This window comes from Salvelinus alpinus, chromosome 25 (assembly GCF_045679555.1).
Source record: "Salvelinus alpinus chromosome 25, SLU_Salpinus.1, whole genome shotgun sequence".
Lineage (NCBI taxonomy): Eukaryota > Metazoa > Chordata > Actinopteri > Salmoniformes > Salmonidae > Salvelinus > Salvelinus alpinus.
In genome coordinates, this window is record NC_092110.1 from 39,383,061 (window position 1) to 39,399,504 (window position 16,444).

The following is a 16,444-nucleotide window of genomic DNA, read 5'->3' on the forward strand; positions in this document are numbered from 1 at the left end:
CTCCCATTCTTCTCTGCAGATCCTCTCAAGCTCTGTCAGGTTGGATGATGAGTGTAGCTGGATAGCTATTTTCAGGTCTCTCCAGAGATGTTCGATCGGTTTCAAATCCAGGCTCTAGCTGGGCCATTCAAAGACATTCACAGACTTGTCCCGAAGCCACTCCTGTGTTGTCTTGGCTGTGTGCTTAGGGTCATTATCCTGTTGGAAGGTGAACCAAGGATCTCTCTGTACTTTGCTCCGTTCATCTTTCCCCCGATCATGACTATCCTGAAAAACATCCCCACAGCATGATGCTTCCACCACCATGCTTCACCATAGGGATGGTGGCAAGTTTCCTTGCATAGTTCAATCTTGGTTCCATCAGACCAGAGAATGTTGTTTCTCATGGTCTGAGAGTCCTTTAGGTGCCTTTGACAAACACCAAGTGGGCTGAGGAGTGGTATCTGTCTGGCCACTAACATGAAGGCCTGATTGGTGGAGTGGTGCAGAGATGGTTTTCCTTCTGAGAGATTTTCTCATCTCCATAGAGGAACTCAGGAGCTCTGTCAGAGTAGTACCATTGGGTTCTTGGTCACCTCCTTGACCAAGGCCCTTCTCCTCCGATTGCTCAGTTTGGCTGGGCAGCCAGCTATAGGAAGAGTCTTAGTGGTTCCAATCTTCTTCTCTTTAAGGATGATGGAGGCCACTGTGTTCTTTGGGATCTTCAATGCTGCAGAAATATTTTGGCACCCTTCCCAAGATCTCTGCCTGTCTCGGAGCTCTATGGACAATTCCTTCAACCTCATGGCTTGGTTTTTGCTCTGCATTGTCAACTGTGGGACCTTATATAGACAGGGGTTTGCCTATCCAAATCATGTCCAATCAATTGAATTTACCACAGGTTGACTACACTCAAGTTGTAGAAACATCTCAATGATGATCAATGGAAACAGAACGCACCTGAGCTCAATTTCGAGTCTCATAGCAAAGGGTCAGAATACTTATTTAAAGAAGGTATTTCTGTTTTTTGTTTGTAATAAATGTGATAAAAATTCTAAACAACATGTTTTCACTTTGTCATTATGGGGTATTGTGTGTAGATTGATGAGGGAAACATTTAATACATTTTAGAATAAGGCTGTAAAGTAACAATGTGGAAAAAGTGAAGGGGTCTGAATACTTTCCGAATGAACTGTAGCTACTACGAACCTCTTAGTGTAACTGTTAAGGTGTTGGCTTGAAAGACGCTGGATCAGGGTTTGAGTCCCAGTCGGGGCTTCCCCCAGAATTCACTACATTGGTTTCAGAAGTCGGATGGCGCCCTTGAGGCCATCCAAGAGGCGTGTACACGTGAGGGAGTTGGTATAGTCAGCGTGGGGACACGCTCTCCTGAAGGAAGGGGGTAGTGTTGCAACAATAGATCCATTTCCTGTATTCTAGTGGCCTCATGGGTGATATGCTATTGTTCTTTTTCATAATTAATAAACATTTAAAAAAAAGAATCCACCGAAAATCCGGTGTTTCAATGTCAAACAGTTTTGTTATATTTCAGTCTTCTGTGATGTGTAAAAAGTGCAATATTGGGATGCAAATTCAAAAATATTTAAACTCTTTATCTGTAATGGTACAGGTGTGTTCTCTTAAGCCCATAACCATGTGTGTGAGGTGTATACATTTGTTTCAAAGTAGATTTGTTTTAAGACTACCAAGAAACACTCTGTGTGATCCTGATTTAGCCCACCACAATAAAAGGTTAAGCCAACATCAAGAGGTCATATGAAGCAAAATGCATCATACTGTGAAACTTTCTGTATTTTGAAAGTTCTATATCTTGACAACTTGATCGCTGACATGTAAAACAGTTTGGGACTGAGTCAATAGAGGACTGATGAAACAAATACCAAAATAGTTATTTTGTGGATTTTACCTTTAACTGACCCACATTTATTACTACAACTTCTGAGCCTGTTGGAGAGGATCAGCAACGTGAGCTGTACTGTACAGTCGTGGCCAAACGTTTTGAGAATGATACAAATATTAATTTTCACAAAGTCTGCTGCCTCAGTTTGTATGATGGCAATTTGCATATACTCCAGAATGTTATGAAGAGTGATCAAATGAATTGCAATTAATTGCAAAGTCCCTCTTTTCCATGCAAATGAACTGAATCCCCCAAAAACATTTCCACTGAATTTCAGCCCTGACACAAAAGGACCAGCGGACATAATATCAGTGATTCTCTCGTTAACACAGGTGTGAGTGTTGACGAGGACAAGGATGGAGATCACTGTCATGATGATTGAGTTAGAATAACAGACTGGAAGCTTGAAAAGGAGGGTGGTGCTTGGAATCATTGTTCTTCCTCTGTCAACCATGGTTACCTGCAAGGAAACACATGCCGTCATCATTGCTTTGCACAAAAAGGGCTTCACAGGCAAAGATATTGCTGCCAGTAAGATTGCACCTAAATCAACCATTTATCGGATCATCAAGAACTTCAAGGAGAGCGGTTCAATTGTTGTGAAGAAGGCTTCAGGGCGCCCAAAAAAGTCCAGCAAGCGCCAGGGCCGTCTCCTAAAGTTGATTCAGCTGCGGGATCGGGGCACCACCAGTACAGAGCTCGCACAGTGAGGTGAAGACTTTTGGAGGATGGCCTGGTGTCAAGATGGGCAGCAAAGAAGCCACTTCTCTCCAGGAAAAACATCAGGGACAGACTGATATTCTGCAAAAGGTACAGGGATTGGACTGCTGAGGACTGGGGTACAGTAGTTTTCTCTGATGAATCCCCTTTCCGATTGTTTGGGGCATCCGGAAAAAAGCTTGTCCGGAGAAGTCAAGGTGAGCGCTACCATCAGTCCTGTGTCATGCCAACAGTAAAGCATCCTGAGACCATTCATGTGTGGGGTTGCTTCTCAGCCAAGGGAGTGGGCTCCCTCACAATTTTGCCTAAGAACACAACCATGAATAAAGAATGGTACCAACACATCCTCCGAGAGCAACTTCTCCCAACCATCCAGGAACAGTTTGGTGAAGAACAATGCCTTTTCCAGCATGATGGAGCACCTTGTCATAAGGCAAAAGTGATAACTAAGTGGCTCGGGGAACAAAACATCGATATTTTGGGTCCATGGCCAGGAAACTCCCCAGACCTTAATCCCATTGAGAACTTGTGGTCAATCCTCAAGAGGCGGGTGGAGAAACAAAAACCCACAAATTCTGACAAACTCCAAGCCATGATTATGCAAGACTGGGCTGCCATCAGTCAGGATGTGGCCCAGATGTTAATTGACAGCATGCCAGGGCGGATTGCAGAGGTCTTGAAAAAGAAGGGTCAACACTGCAAATATTGACTCTTTACATCAACTTCATGTAATTGTCAATAAAAGCCTTTGACACCTTATGAAATGCTTATAATTATACTTCAGTATTCCATAGTAACATCTGACAAAAATATCTAAAGACACTGAAGCAGCAAACTTTGTGGAAATTAATATTTGTGTCAGTCTCAAAACTTTTGGCCACGACTGTAGGATTACTGATCTACAAATAGTATTCCCTGTGAAATATATATATATCTTTTTTAAATTAAGATTAGCAGAGCTACGCCTCACCCGGTTTAGGCAATCCCCCCACCAAATACACAGGCACAACCAGACGTGGATTGATTGGACAAAGCTTGTGTCAGTTACAGAACATTTCCTAGAATCTTTTGCCTGCAGCAACAGTAGTGGATAATGCTAGAAATAATGGTAAAACCACAGTGCCTCAAAAAGCGCATCGTAAACCACGGCTCCTACTCATGACCTTAGTTCAACTGTCGTACCCCATCAGAACCCAAAATAGAATCTTGTTTTACTACAATGTTTGTAAACGATATAAATGTAAACAAACACTGTATAGCTTATAAAACATGGTTAAAATTATAGTTTTCGGTCAGTCCTGGCATCCGTAGCTCTATGAATTTTAGGGGTTATATGTATACATTCCTCAGCTTTTTAACAAAACAGAGGCGGGGTGGCTGCATTGTTATTGTTTCAATTAAGGATTATAGCTTTAACTCTCTACTCCTATGGTCCTCTCTCTATTCATCTATGTGCCATCTCCCTAGGCCATCTACAAAATGGTGTCCTCTGTCATGAAGATGCCAGAAGACGAGTCCACACCTGAGAAGAGGACAGACAAGATCTTCAGACAGATGGACTCAAACAATGATGGTGAGGAACCCTGCACGGGATTCGTCCCAAATGGCACCATATTCCACAAATACAGGGAATAGGGTGCCATTTGGGACTATATAGGGAATAAGGAGCCATTTGGGACTATATGGGGAATAGGGTGCCATTTGGGACTATATGGGGAATAGGGAGCCATTTGGGACTATATAGGGAATAGGGTGCCATTTGGGACTATATAGGGAATAGGGAGCCATTTGGGACTATATGGGCAATAGGGAGCCATTTCAGACTATATGGGGAATAGGGTGCCATTTGGGACTATATGGGGAATAGGGAGCCATTTGGGACTATATGGGGAATAGGGAGCCATTTGGGACTATATGGGGAATAGGGAGCCATTTCAGACTATATAGGGAATAGTGAGCCATTTGGGACTATATGGGGAATAAGGAGCCATTTGGGACATATCCAACCCAGGACTTTTTAGTGCAGGCCGTCACTATTAAGGGGTTTCTTCTGTAGGGCTATTCAACTACCGGCCCATAAAGGGGTTAGGATAAAAAGAAACTTACTGCTGGTTTTATTTTCTCCCTGATAATTTGATAGTTTGATAGTTCGATCATTTGATAGCTTGATAGTCTGAAAGTTTGATAATTTGATAGTTTGGTAGCTTGATAGTCTGATAGTCTGATAGTTCGATAGTCTGATAGTTCAACAGTTTGATAGTCTGATAGTTCAACAGTTTGATAGTCTGATAGTTCAACAGTTTGATAGTCTGATAGTTCAACAGTTTGATAGTCTGATAGTTCAAGTCTGATAGTTCAACAGTTTGATAGCAATGATTGAAAGAGAGAATCAAAACCACAAGTGTTTCTGCACATAATTTAATGGCCTGCTTTATTAGGTGAATCTCAATAGTCTAAAAGTGGATAAGTGGCGCCCTCTATCTTTATGTGAAGGCATAAGAAACATGGACTCCGACAATAGCGACCTTAACCCAACATCTAGCGACCCTGTCAAAGGGTTCGGATCTCTTGGTGTAACAGCCATGTTGGGTTGATAGTCATTGGACTGGAGTTTGAGTATGTGTGATCCCTGAGGGAATTGAACCCATGACCTTCCAACTGAGCCACACAGGCTAAGTGATAGCATCCAACTGAGCCACACAGGTAGCCTAGTGATTAGAGCGTTGGGCCTGTAACTGAAAGTGTAAAAGTAAAGAAATATGTTGTTCAACCCCTGAGCAAGGCAGTTAACCCACTGTTCCCTGGGTGCCAAAGATGTGGATGTTGATTATGGCAGCCCCCCGTACCTCTCTGAATCAGAGGGGTTGGGTTAAATGCAGAAGATGCATTCAGTTGTACAACTGACTAGGTATCCCCCTTCTCTTTCCCCACAGGCTAAGTGATAGCTTTGAATTGAGCCACACAGGCTAAGTGATAGCTTTGAACTGAGCCACACAATAGTCCAGTTGTCTGCAGTAGTTAAAAAATATGTTTTACCTTTACTTAAGTCAGTTAAAAACAGATTCTTATTTACAATGACGGCCTAGGAACCGTGGGTTAACTGCCTCGTTCAGGGGCAGAACAACAGATTTGTACCTTGTCAACTCGGGGATTCAAACTTGCAACCTTTTGGTTTCTAGTCCAACGCTCTAACCACTAGGCTACCCTGCCGCCCCTACACTCTAACCACTAGGCTACGCTGTCGCCCCAGCAGTGCAGAAGAGGGAAATCAGTGTATGAGAGGGAGCCACTTTAGACTACTGGGATGCAACCCTTTCTCTGCCTCCACCCATTAGCTCTTACTTTAACCTTTGATGAATAACGAAGTTCCTCATCCAATCACGTGGCTTATTATTGCAGGTAGACTGTCCCTGGAGGAATTCATCAAAGGTGCCAAGAGTGACCCGTCAATAGTCCGCCTGTTACAGTGTGACCCCAGCAGTGCCAATCAGTTCTGAACACACACACTACTTTTAACCCCACGGTCACATGACTATGGAGATTATATAAATATTGTAATTATCATCACTGTTGTTTTGAAGATCGTTTGATTTGTACCGTTAGTTTCATTTCAATCCATATGAGGATAAATGTTTATAAAATGTAATCATTTTCATATTGTATTTTACTGTAAATGTAATATGTGTCCATAAGTATGTTTTAGTATTCTGATAGTGTTTGTTGTGCAACAATGACATCCAGAATGAACTGAAGTATTGCATATACAGTATCAAGCCCCTGAGAAAGGCCCAAGGCCCAATGAGAAAGAACCAAGGCCCCTGAGAAAGGCCCAAGGCCCAATGAGAAAGGCCCAAGGCCCAATGAGAAAGAACCAAGGCCCCTGAGAAAGGCCCAAGGCCCAATGAGAAAGAACCAAGGCCCCTGAGAAAGGCCCAAGGCCCAATGAGAAAGAACCAAGGCCCCTGAGAAAGGCCCAAGGCCCAATGAGAAAGAACCAAGGCCCCTGAGAAAGACACAAGCCCCTGAGAAAGACTTACAAGACTCTTTGTTGCCAGATAACGACAAATGTTACATTTATTCTGTTTTATTGCAAGAACATTTTGTTAAAATCACCATAAGTTAGGTTTTAGGCCGTGTGCCTTTGAATGTGTGGCTAACTGATCCAACCCACTTCCGCTAGCATTGCTAGAATTTCAAAAAATGCTAGCCAGGAGAATCTGGACATTGCTTAATGAAACAGCTAACAATGGTTGGGAGGAAACAACAATAGTGAAAGACGAGAAAAAAACGTCTAAATAATTACTTTAACCTCCAAAACACAGGGGTTTGGCTTGAACTGTGTCTGTAAAAACTAATAGTACCTCTCATGCTGTTTTGCTGAGTGTTGAGTTTTGTGACGTGACAAAACGTTCCTATACCTACTGCCAAGTTTGTGTTTGTAGAATTTTAAATAAAGTGTACTGTTATGTCAAAAACCCTCCATCTACAGTGCACGTTATTCTTCACTCTTTCTTTGTCACTATTTCGTCATATCCGTGGACACCACACTTCCTGCCTGCCACCTGGCAACCGAACGTGAGAGCTTCCTGTACTCCTCCTCCTACCAGGGGAGAGGGAGACAATAGATGATTGATTGCATTGTGGGTGTAGAAAATACAAATATCACCTTACCATTTGACTATGTGTAAAAAACAAAACAAAAAAAAAACTAATATAATCTCACCATTTGACAGGGTGTAGATCACTGAAGCATTGAAAGTGTCGCCTGCTCCGAGCGTGTCCACAACGGCCTCCGGTGGAAAGGCATCTGAGTGGACCACTATGCCATCAGGACCCATCGCATCGGCCCCTTTCTCTGCCCAGGCACATATGAGGACAGCCCTGGAACACAGGAAGCCTACTTTCAGGTGTTGAGACTACAATGGAAAACTGGATCAGAATATGAAGAGTTAACAGTGGCATAAAGTTTTAGACTGTATCCCCCCCACATCCTCACCCTCTTTTTCCCAATCCGTCTGTCTGTCACTCTTTCCAGCCATCTTTCCGTCCATCTGTCTCTCTACCTACCTACCTGCCTGTCCCTCGCTCTCTTCCTTCATCTGTGTGTCCACTCACCCTTTCTTCACTCTGTGGTAGAGGCCCTTCAGAGCACTGGCAGCGGAGTGGAAGCCAAAGTGCATGGCCACATCCTTACTGACAAACACCTGGAGAGGAAACGTTGTTTCAGGTCAGGTATGACAGTGTTATGACCAGGTTTGGTAATGCCCTCTTTAATGCCAGCAATGACACAATCAGGATAAATAGGGATGAACTATCATTCTATACATGTTATATAAATCATATGACGCATGCACTGTTATTGCTTACATAGTACCTCAGTGAAACCACTCCACTTTTAAAATGCAAACTATGAATCGTGTCTTATAAGGCCATGTGGACTGGGCATCCTTATAAGGCCATGTGGACTGGGCATCCTTATAAGGCCATGTGGGCTGGGCATCCTTATAAGGCCATGTGGACTGGGCATCCTTATAAGGCCATGTGGGCTGGGCATCCTTATAAGACCATGTGGACTGGGCCTCCTTATAAGGCCATGTGGACTGGGCATCCTTATAAGGCCATGTGGGCTGGGCATCCTTATAAGGCCATGTGGACTTGGCATCCTTATAAGGCCATGTCGACTGGAAATCCTTATAAGGCTATGTGGACTGGGAATCCTTATAAGGCCATGTGGACTGGGCATCCTTATAAGGCCATGTGGACTGGGCATCCTTAAGGCCATGTGGGCTGGGCATCCTTATAAGGCCATGTGGGCTGGGCATCCTTATAAGGCCATGTGGACTGGGCATCCTTATAAGGCCATGTGGGCTGGGCATCCTTATAAGGCCATGTGGACTGGGCATCCTTATAAGGCCATGTGGACTGGGCATCCTTATAAGGCCATGTGGACTGGGCATCCTTATAAGGCCATGTGGACTGGGCATCCTTATAAGGCCATGTGGACTGGGAATCCTTATAAGGCCATGTGGGCTGGGTATCCTTATAAGGCCATGTGGGCTTGGCATCCTGAAGACGCAAGACACTCTCATAATAAAAATGTGTCAAAATCTATCTCCAAACCTGTAGAGAACGCTGAACATGTTTTTGATACAACATTCCTAAAGAGCATTGTCTAGATGTTGTCGGGGGGCATTGTTCCAGAGTGTTATGGGTGATACTCATGCTATCAGTGAGGGCGTCGTACCACATCACCATAGTGGAAGAGCTGGTACAGAGGCTCCCTGGTCTTCTCTATCTCCACGGATACGGTGATCCTGTGTTGCTGTGGCAACGTGTTGTTAGACAGCTCCACCTGCTGGATCATCTTCACCTGCTCCTCAGCATTACGGCCCTGTCATGTGTCAAACATGTGTCAAACATGTGTCAAACATGACCAGAACCTGTCATGGATGTTTCACTCTTGGTCATGTTTATAACATGTTTGTATTTTAAGTGTTATAAACAGTACATGATACAAAAATGGTTGAATCGTGATTAAATATAGAGCTCTATGAAATAAATGTTAAAGGGGCAATCTACAGTTCAAATAACAGCAAAAGTGGACACCCAAGACACCTTTTTAGGTAAACAGTTTAGGGATGGGTCTGGAGAAATGTAACCACTCACAAATTCAGAGACAGGGCTATGAATGAAAAGGACTGATCATCCATGACATTAAAATGATTGTTTTAACCATGTGTTTTACAGTTACATTGTTTACAAACAATGGTGTAAAACAAGCTTATACTTTGGGTTATGGGGTTACGCAGCTGAACGAAGCTTATGAGGCATATATAAGTTATGTTCTTTAATGATATATAGCCATTGATTATTGATTTCAAAGTCCAAGCAATCGATTGCCCCTTTAGCCTCTGAGTAGAGTATCCGGATGACTGTGTGATCACGCTCTCCGTACCCAATGTGAGCAAGACCTTTAAACAGGTCAACATTCACAAAGCAGCAGGGCCAAACGGATTACCAGGACGTGTACTCAGAGCATGCGCGGACCAACTGCCAAAAGTCTTCACTGACATTTTTAAACTCTCCCTGACCAAGTCTGTAATACCTACATGTTTTAAGTAGACCACCATAGTCCCTGTTCCCAAGAAAGCGAAAGTAACCTGGCAAATGACTACCGCCGCGTAGCACACACGTCAGTAGCCATGAAGTGCATTGAAAGGCTGGTCATGGCTAACAGCATCATCCCGGAAACCCTAGACCCACTCCAATTCGCATAACGCACCAACAGACCCACAGATGAGAATGCTGTTCCTTGACAACAGCTCAGCGTTCAACACCGTAGTGCCCTCAAAGCTCATCACTAATCTAAGGACCCTGGGACTAAACACCTCCCTCTGCAACTGGATCCTGGACTTCCTGACGGGCCGCCCCCAGGTGGTAAGATTATGCAACAACACATCTGCCACGCTTATTCTTAACACTGGGGCCCCTCAGGGGAGCGTGCTTAGTCCCCTTCTGTATTCCCTGTTCACCTACGACTGTATGGCCAAACACGTCTCCAACACCATCCTTAAGTTCGCTGACACAACAGTGATCACTGACAAAAATGAGACGGCCTATAGGGAGGAGGTCAGAGAACTGGCAGTGTGGTGCCAGGACAACAACCACAACGTGAGTAAAACAAAGGAGATGATCGTGGACTACAGGAAAAGGAGGGCTGAACACGCCCCCATTAACATCACTAGGGCTGTAGTAGAGTGGGTCAAGAGTTTCAAGTTCCTTGGTGTCCACATCACCAACAAACTATCATGGTCCAAACACACCAAAACATTTTGTGAAGAGGGCACGACAACGCCTTTTACCCCTCAGGAGACTGAAAAGATTTGGCATGGGTCCTCAGATCCTCATAAAAGTTCTACAGCTGCACCATCGATGGCATCCTGACTGGTTGCATCACCACCTGGTCTGGCAACTGCTCGGCATAAGGCGCTACAGAGGGTAGTGCATACAGCCCAGTATATCACTGGGGCCAAGCTTCCTGCCCTCCAGGACCTATATACTAGGCGGTGTCAGATAACGGCCCAATACATTGTCAAAGACTCCAGTCACCCAAGTAATAGACGGTTCTCTCTGCTACCGCACAGCAAGCGGTACCAGAATGCCAAGTCTAGGACCAAAAGGCTCCTTAACAACTTCTACCTCTAAGCCATAAGACTGCTGAACAATTAATAAAATGGCCACCGGACTATTTACATGGATCCACCCCTTTGTTTTTACACTGCTGCAACTCGCTGTTTATTATCTATTCATAGACACTTTACCCCGACCAACATGTACAAATTACCTCGACTAACCTGTACCCCCTCACATGACCTCGGTACCAGTACCCGCCGTATTTTATTGTGTTACTTTAGTTTATTTAGTAAATATTTTCTTAAAACTGCTTTGTTGGTTAAGGGCTTGTAAGCAAGTATTTTACTGTAAGGTCTACACCTGTTGTATTTGGCGAATGTGACAAATGACATTTGATTTGATCGATAAGGTCAAAGTTGAACCTAAATCTAGAGTAGAGTGTTCTATAACCTCTGTGAGCTCACCTCCCAGTGGATCCATTTGTACTGACTGAGATCTACCTCAGAGAAGTCTGCTGCTGACACATCAGGTAGGTTTCTGAGAGAGAGAGAGAGGGGGGGGAGAAAGAGAGGGAGAAGAGAGAGGGGAGAGTTGGAGAGAGGGGGAGGGAGGGGAAAGAGGGGAAAGAGAAGGGGGAAGAGAGGGAGAGGGGAGAGTTGGATAGAGGGGGAAGAGAGGGAGAGGGGGAAGAGAGAGGGGAGAGTTGGAGAGAGGGAGGGGGAGGGGGAAGAGGGGAAAGAGAAGGGGGAAAAGAGGGAGAGGGGAGAGTTGGAAGAGAGGGAGAGGGGGGAAGAGAGAGGGGAGAGTTGGAGAGAGGGGGAAGAGAGGGAGAGGAGTTGGAGAGAGAAAGAGGGGATAAGAGAGGGGGGAAGAGACAGGGGGTGGAGGGGGAAAGAGATAAACAAAGATTTCCTTTTGTAAACAAAATTATTATTAACCTTATTGGATAGGCAACCTGGACTCAGGGGTAGATGTAACATAGTAAATGTTATTCCGGGACATAATTAGTATGATTAGTATGCCAGGTCACAGTTGTAAATGAGAAGTTGTTCTCAACTGGCCTACCAGATTACATAATGGTGAAATAAAAATGATATGTTATGTTTCGTATGGTATGTATTAATTTGTGGATGTCCATTATCCATTTCGTATGATATGTTATGAACTGCAATTCGTACAATATGCTACGAATTTACAAAACGTATAATATGTTACGAATTCCAATTTGTTGTAGCTAACATTAGCTAGGTGGCATATACTAACATTAGCTAGGTTGCTAATGTTAGCTAGGCTAGGGGTTAGGGTTGAGGAGTCAGGTTAAAAGGGTTAAGATTAGTGGAAGGTTTAGTTAAGTAGTTACAAAGTAGCTAAAAAGTAGCAAGTAGCTAAAAAGTAGCTAGTTAGCAAAAATGTTACATTTGTCCATGATGAAATTCTAACTCTTGGGTCCCACAAGGTTCTATACTTGGTCCATTACTGTTCACGCTCTACATAAACAATATCGGTGATGAGGTAAGAAAGTGTCAAATTAATCTATATGCTGATGACACTCATGTACTCTATTGCTACAACGGTTGACCAAGCATTATCGCAGCTGGAGACAGATTTTAAGATATTACAAGGGTCTTTTTTACAGTTGAAACTTGTTTTAAATGCAAAGGAAAATGCATGTTGATGAACTTTGTAAACCGCAAAACATCAAGCAAGTCTTCCTCTATAGAAACAGGACATTTTTGTCCTCCACAAATAGAAGACACATTGTGCAAGCTACATTTATGTGTTATAGATTATGGGGATATTATTTACATGCATGCTACGGCATCAACACTTAAATCACTGGGTGCTACTTATCATTTGGCACTTAGGTTTATTACGGGTGCTAGCTACAGAACTCACCACTGTGTTTTATCTCAAAATGTGGGTTGGACTTCGCTGTCCGTGAGACGAGAACAACATGCTCTCGTGTTTGTCTATAAAGCACTTCTGAATAAACTACCCTCTTATTTATCATCACTCATCAACATAATTATAATTCCTTAAACCAGGTCTCAACATGGATTACACTTGAGGTGCCTGCGATTTCCACAGAGTTGATTATGGCTGCCTTTTCCTGTTACACTCCTTGCCTATGGAATAGCCTGCAGACTAAACTTAAACTTGAGACACTTGTCCCCCTTGCCCATTTGAAACATTTATTGGAGGATTTTTATATTGCTTGTAACTGCTTCGGGTAATACAGGTTCTTGTGCTGTTAGGGGAATAACCTATGTGTAAATGTAATAATCTGCTGCTGTATTTTTTTGTTATCTGTGATCGTTTTGTTTGTCTTGTGTAGTTTCTTAATCATTGTACCCAAACTGTATGTGTAAACATGTATACGCAGGGCCCAGCTGTAAAAGAGACCTTGGTCTCAGTCTGTGTTCCTTGTTGAAATAAAAGGTAGAATACTACTTCTCTATGGAAATCACATCGCATGATAGTGTTATCAATGGATGAAATGACATTGTAACAACACATTTAGCATGCAGTGATCGAATTGGTAGAATTAGAGATGATCCCCAGAATTAACCCACGCAGCGCCACTGCAGTCAGACACGCCCCTAACCCTACGTTTACAGGACATACTGCTACAAACTGTAAAGCTGATGATACATTGGCAATATTGCCACAAATTTGCTCGTGTATCATGGCCTTAACTGACTTGGCTTCTGAGTAACATCCATCTATACTGTACTGAATATCTCACTCACTAATTATTAACTCACTGACAAATGATTAACTCACTCACTTGGCTCAAGAAGTTTGACTAAGAATGACAATCTTACAACACCCTTTGAGCTGATATTGTGAGGCAGTTATCTGGCTACAGCGTTGTGTGACGCTCCATTCTGGCTCTATTCCGGCTCTATTCCGGCTCCATTCCGGCTCCATTCTACTGCAGTGGAGCAGCATATCCCGTATTAGACCCAACCACAGCATTACAGGATCCAGCGCCGGATCGTCCGCCACGTTGCGTGTCTTACGTGTCGGAGAGCACGACCGTGCGTGAGCCGCTGGGGGGACACACCACGCAACACGCACATGGGGTCTCCCCCTCCCGCTGCCAGGCAACGGACGAAATGTCCACCCCGCGGCGAGAGAAATCGCCCACGATGAAGCTGACAGAGCAGGGAGACAGACACAAACAAACACGCAACCCTCAATGAACCCAATGATAATGATACTACATACATCGTCGTTATATCATGACATCATTATTGTGATAAATAATGATGATAATAATAACACGTGTTTCCTCTGGCCTGAAGGGACGGAGCGGGGGGAACATTTGCTGCAGACTGGGAGACGAGGGCATAACCTATGACCTCTGAGAAGCAGACCTGGGACATGGGGTAGAGCAGGGGGTTAGTGGGGACAGGTTTCCACCTAGTGGTAGAGACAGGGATAGCAGCACAGGAGAGCCCAAGTGGAGAAGTGAGCAAGTGAGTGTGAGTGAGGAATTTTAGGAGAATATCTGAATTGAACCTACACACACACCTACCTAAACACAGACACACACCTAAACACAGACACACACAAACCTGTTCATGTGTAGGATGGTGCGAGTGCCCGTGGTCACATTGCTTATGATCATAGAGGTAGGGAAGGAGCTGTGAGGGTGTTCTGATAGGAGAGAGATGTCAATCTGGTACTTCTGAAAGTCATCTAGTACGAAGCTGTGGGATATAGTCACTGTATAAGAAAGAGAGACGTCTAGACAGACAGTTATTGTTGTTGAGATCCATAACTGTTCTCGATCACAGCACCACCACCTCAGGAAAAACTGGAATAAATGATGGCAGATTTGGAAGATGTCTTTGTAACACCAAAAGGACATGAAATAAACAAAAAACAGCCTGTCTTAACTGATTCTAAACATGAAATAAATCTACCAAAACACATGAAATAAATCCCCAAAAGTAGACCTAAGGATTGATTCTACCAAAACACATGAAATAAATCCCCAAAAGTAGACCTAAGAATTGATTCTACCAAAACATATTAAATAAATCCCCAAAAGTAGACCTAAGAATTGATTCTACCAGAACACATGAAATAAATCCCCCAAAGTAGACCTAAGATGAGAGAATAAAATACATGTTATTATTTTTATAATAATCCATGAGTTTGTCATATGTAAAATCTTTATGAACTGGGTGGTTTGAGCCCTGAATGCTGATTGGCTGACAGCCATGGTATATCAGACCGTATACCACCAAACATTTATTTTTACTGCTCTAATTGCGTTGGCAACCAGTTTATAATAGCAATAGGGCACCTCTGGGAATTGTGATATACGGCTAAGGGCTTTGTCCAGGCACACCGCGATGCGTCGGGCTTAAGAACAGCCCTTAGCCGTGGTATATTGGCCATATACCACACCTCCTCGGGCCTTATTGCTTTAAATTGACAACAGGCTACTTACTCTGCAACATGCCCAGGAGCTAGGGACCCCATGAACGCACAGGGAGCGCCAAGGAGTGACAGCACAGTGCACGAGTTGGACGCGTTCCCACCACGCTGCCATCGTTGAGACAAACACCTGTGCGCACATGCAGAGGCATGGGTGAATAACAGACAGCTGTAATATCTTAGTTTTGGTAGTACCCATGACTGCCCTCCTTCAAGTCATTCATTTGCTGTTGTGAATTTACTGACTAGTGTAGCAATATTGAAACAACGGCTTTCATGTTTCTTTTCGGGCTAGTCTAGTGCAAGTAGGATATATCTTAGTAGGTCTAGGCGTGAAGAACGTGAGATCGAAGTTAACGTAAAACTCATTTCATTATGATTTTTGCAAGCTAGTGGTACAGCGAAGTGTGTAGTTCGTTTACAAGTGGATCTGTCACAGCCCCTAGCCATAACATTTACGCCTACCCTTACTCTAACCTTAACCAACCCTAACCCTTACCTTAACCATTTTAAATGTCAACTTCAAATGGGGTAGGGACGTACCAGGGATCCCGCATCGCAATGAGCTAGGTAGGAGAGTATTGCGCAGGCGCAGAGCTTTATTCGCTCCGCTCCGTAATCATAAAAAGGATGTGAGTGTTTTTAGGACTGTAGCTATGTAATTGAAACGGTAAATGCACCAGAGATGATGAGTGCATTCAGTATGAAACATCACTTACCTGGTGTCAGTGTCCTCTTCCGGGTATTTGTCCACCACATTGATAATATCCAGACATACCAGCCCGATGCACAGTATCTTTTTGTCACCCATGTTCCCTGCGTGAAATAACGGGACTTTGAACTTCGGATACAATGTTGCTCATATCACACTTGTGTGGTCTTTGAACCCCAGATAGGTGACCACCAATAGGGCGAGACGAGCACAGTCTGGCTCTGCTTTGCTGAGCGTGTGCGCCTGCGCCGCTTATCCTTCATCTTTAAAGAAACATGTTTTCCCCCCTGAAAGTTCCCGAGTGTAACCGAAAGATGGCGCTGTTGAAAACTCATACAGTATGCTACAGGTATTCTATTCTACCTGGTAGTTAATTGCGTTCACCTGATAGTTCATTGGATTCATCTGGTGTCCCAGCTCTAAATTAGTCCCTGATTTGAGTGATATAATTAAAACCAGCAGTACTCGGGTCTCCAGGCTCGGAGTTGAGAACCACTGAGCTAGCGTATCAGAAATGATTTGGTTAT

General features: G+C 43.8%; 2 protein-coding genes across 11 annotated transcripts in view; one reads left to right on the forward strand and one right to left on the reverse strand.

Moving 5' to 3' along the window:
- The window catches only part of LOC139553936 (hippocalcin-like protein 1), a 26,103-nt gene extending 19,193 nt beyond the window's left edge, over positions 1 to 6,910 (forward strand). Inside the window, exons 3-4 of one of the 2 annotated variants that reach the window (XM_071366730.1) lie at positions 4,088 to 4,193; positions 6,024 to 6,910. In XM_071366730.1, coding sequence (XP_071222831.1) covers positions 4,088 to 4,193; positions 6,024 to 6,073 — 156 coding nt within the window. In that variant the 3' untranslated portion in view covers positions 6,074 to 6,910. Of the gene's footprint in view, positions 1 to 4,087; positions 4,194 to 6,019 lie in introns of both variants that reach the window. The other variant, XM_071366729.1, reaches the window with a different exon arrangement.
- Positions 6,665 to 16,234, reverse strand: khk (ketohexokinase). 9 transcript variants are annotated; one of them, XM_071366720.1, is made up of 9 exons: positions 15,925 to 16,234; positions 15,219 to 15,335; positions 14,335 to 14,469; positions 13,777 to 13,911; positions 11,218 to 11,290; positions 8,865 to 9,011; positions 7,736 to 7,824; positions 7,344 to 7,501; positions 6,665 to 7,220 (listed from the first exon to the last, which is right to left on the reverse strand). In XM_071366720.1, the coding sequence occupies exons 1-9, from the start codon at positions 16,014 to 16,016 to the stop codon at positions 7,123 to 7,125; spliced, it is 1,044 nt and encodes a 347-aa protein (XP_071222821.1). In that variant the 5' UTR covers positions 16,017 to 16,234; the 3' UTR covers positions 6,665 to 7,122. The 9 variants fall into 9 exon arrangements, with proteins under 9 accessions (XP_071222821.1, XP_071222824.1, XP_071222823.1 ...); XM_071366723.1 differs by lacking the exon at positions 14,335 to 14,469; XM_071366722.1 differs by lacking the exon at positions 13,777 to 13,911.
- Between the last annotated feature and the right edge of the window lie 210 nt (positions 16,235 to 16,444).

Bases quoted from the DNA above. Each gene is read 5' to 3' on its own strand.
- khk (XM_071366720.1), bottom strand. From the start codon at position 16,016: ATGGGTGACAAAAAGATACTGTGCATCGGGCTGGTATGTCTGGATATT. The intron at 14,470-15,218 runs GTAAGTAGCCTG...TATATCCCACAG, and splicing joins GCTCCTGGGCATGTTGCAGA to CTTCGTACTAGATGACTTTC. The intron at 11,291-13,776 runs GTAAGACACGCA...TCTCTCTCTCAG, and splicing joins ACGGTCGTGCTCTCCGACAC to AAACCTACCTGATGTGTCAG.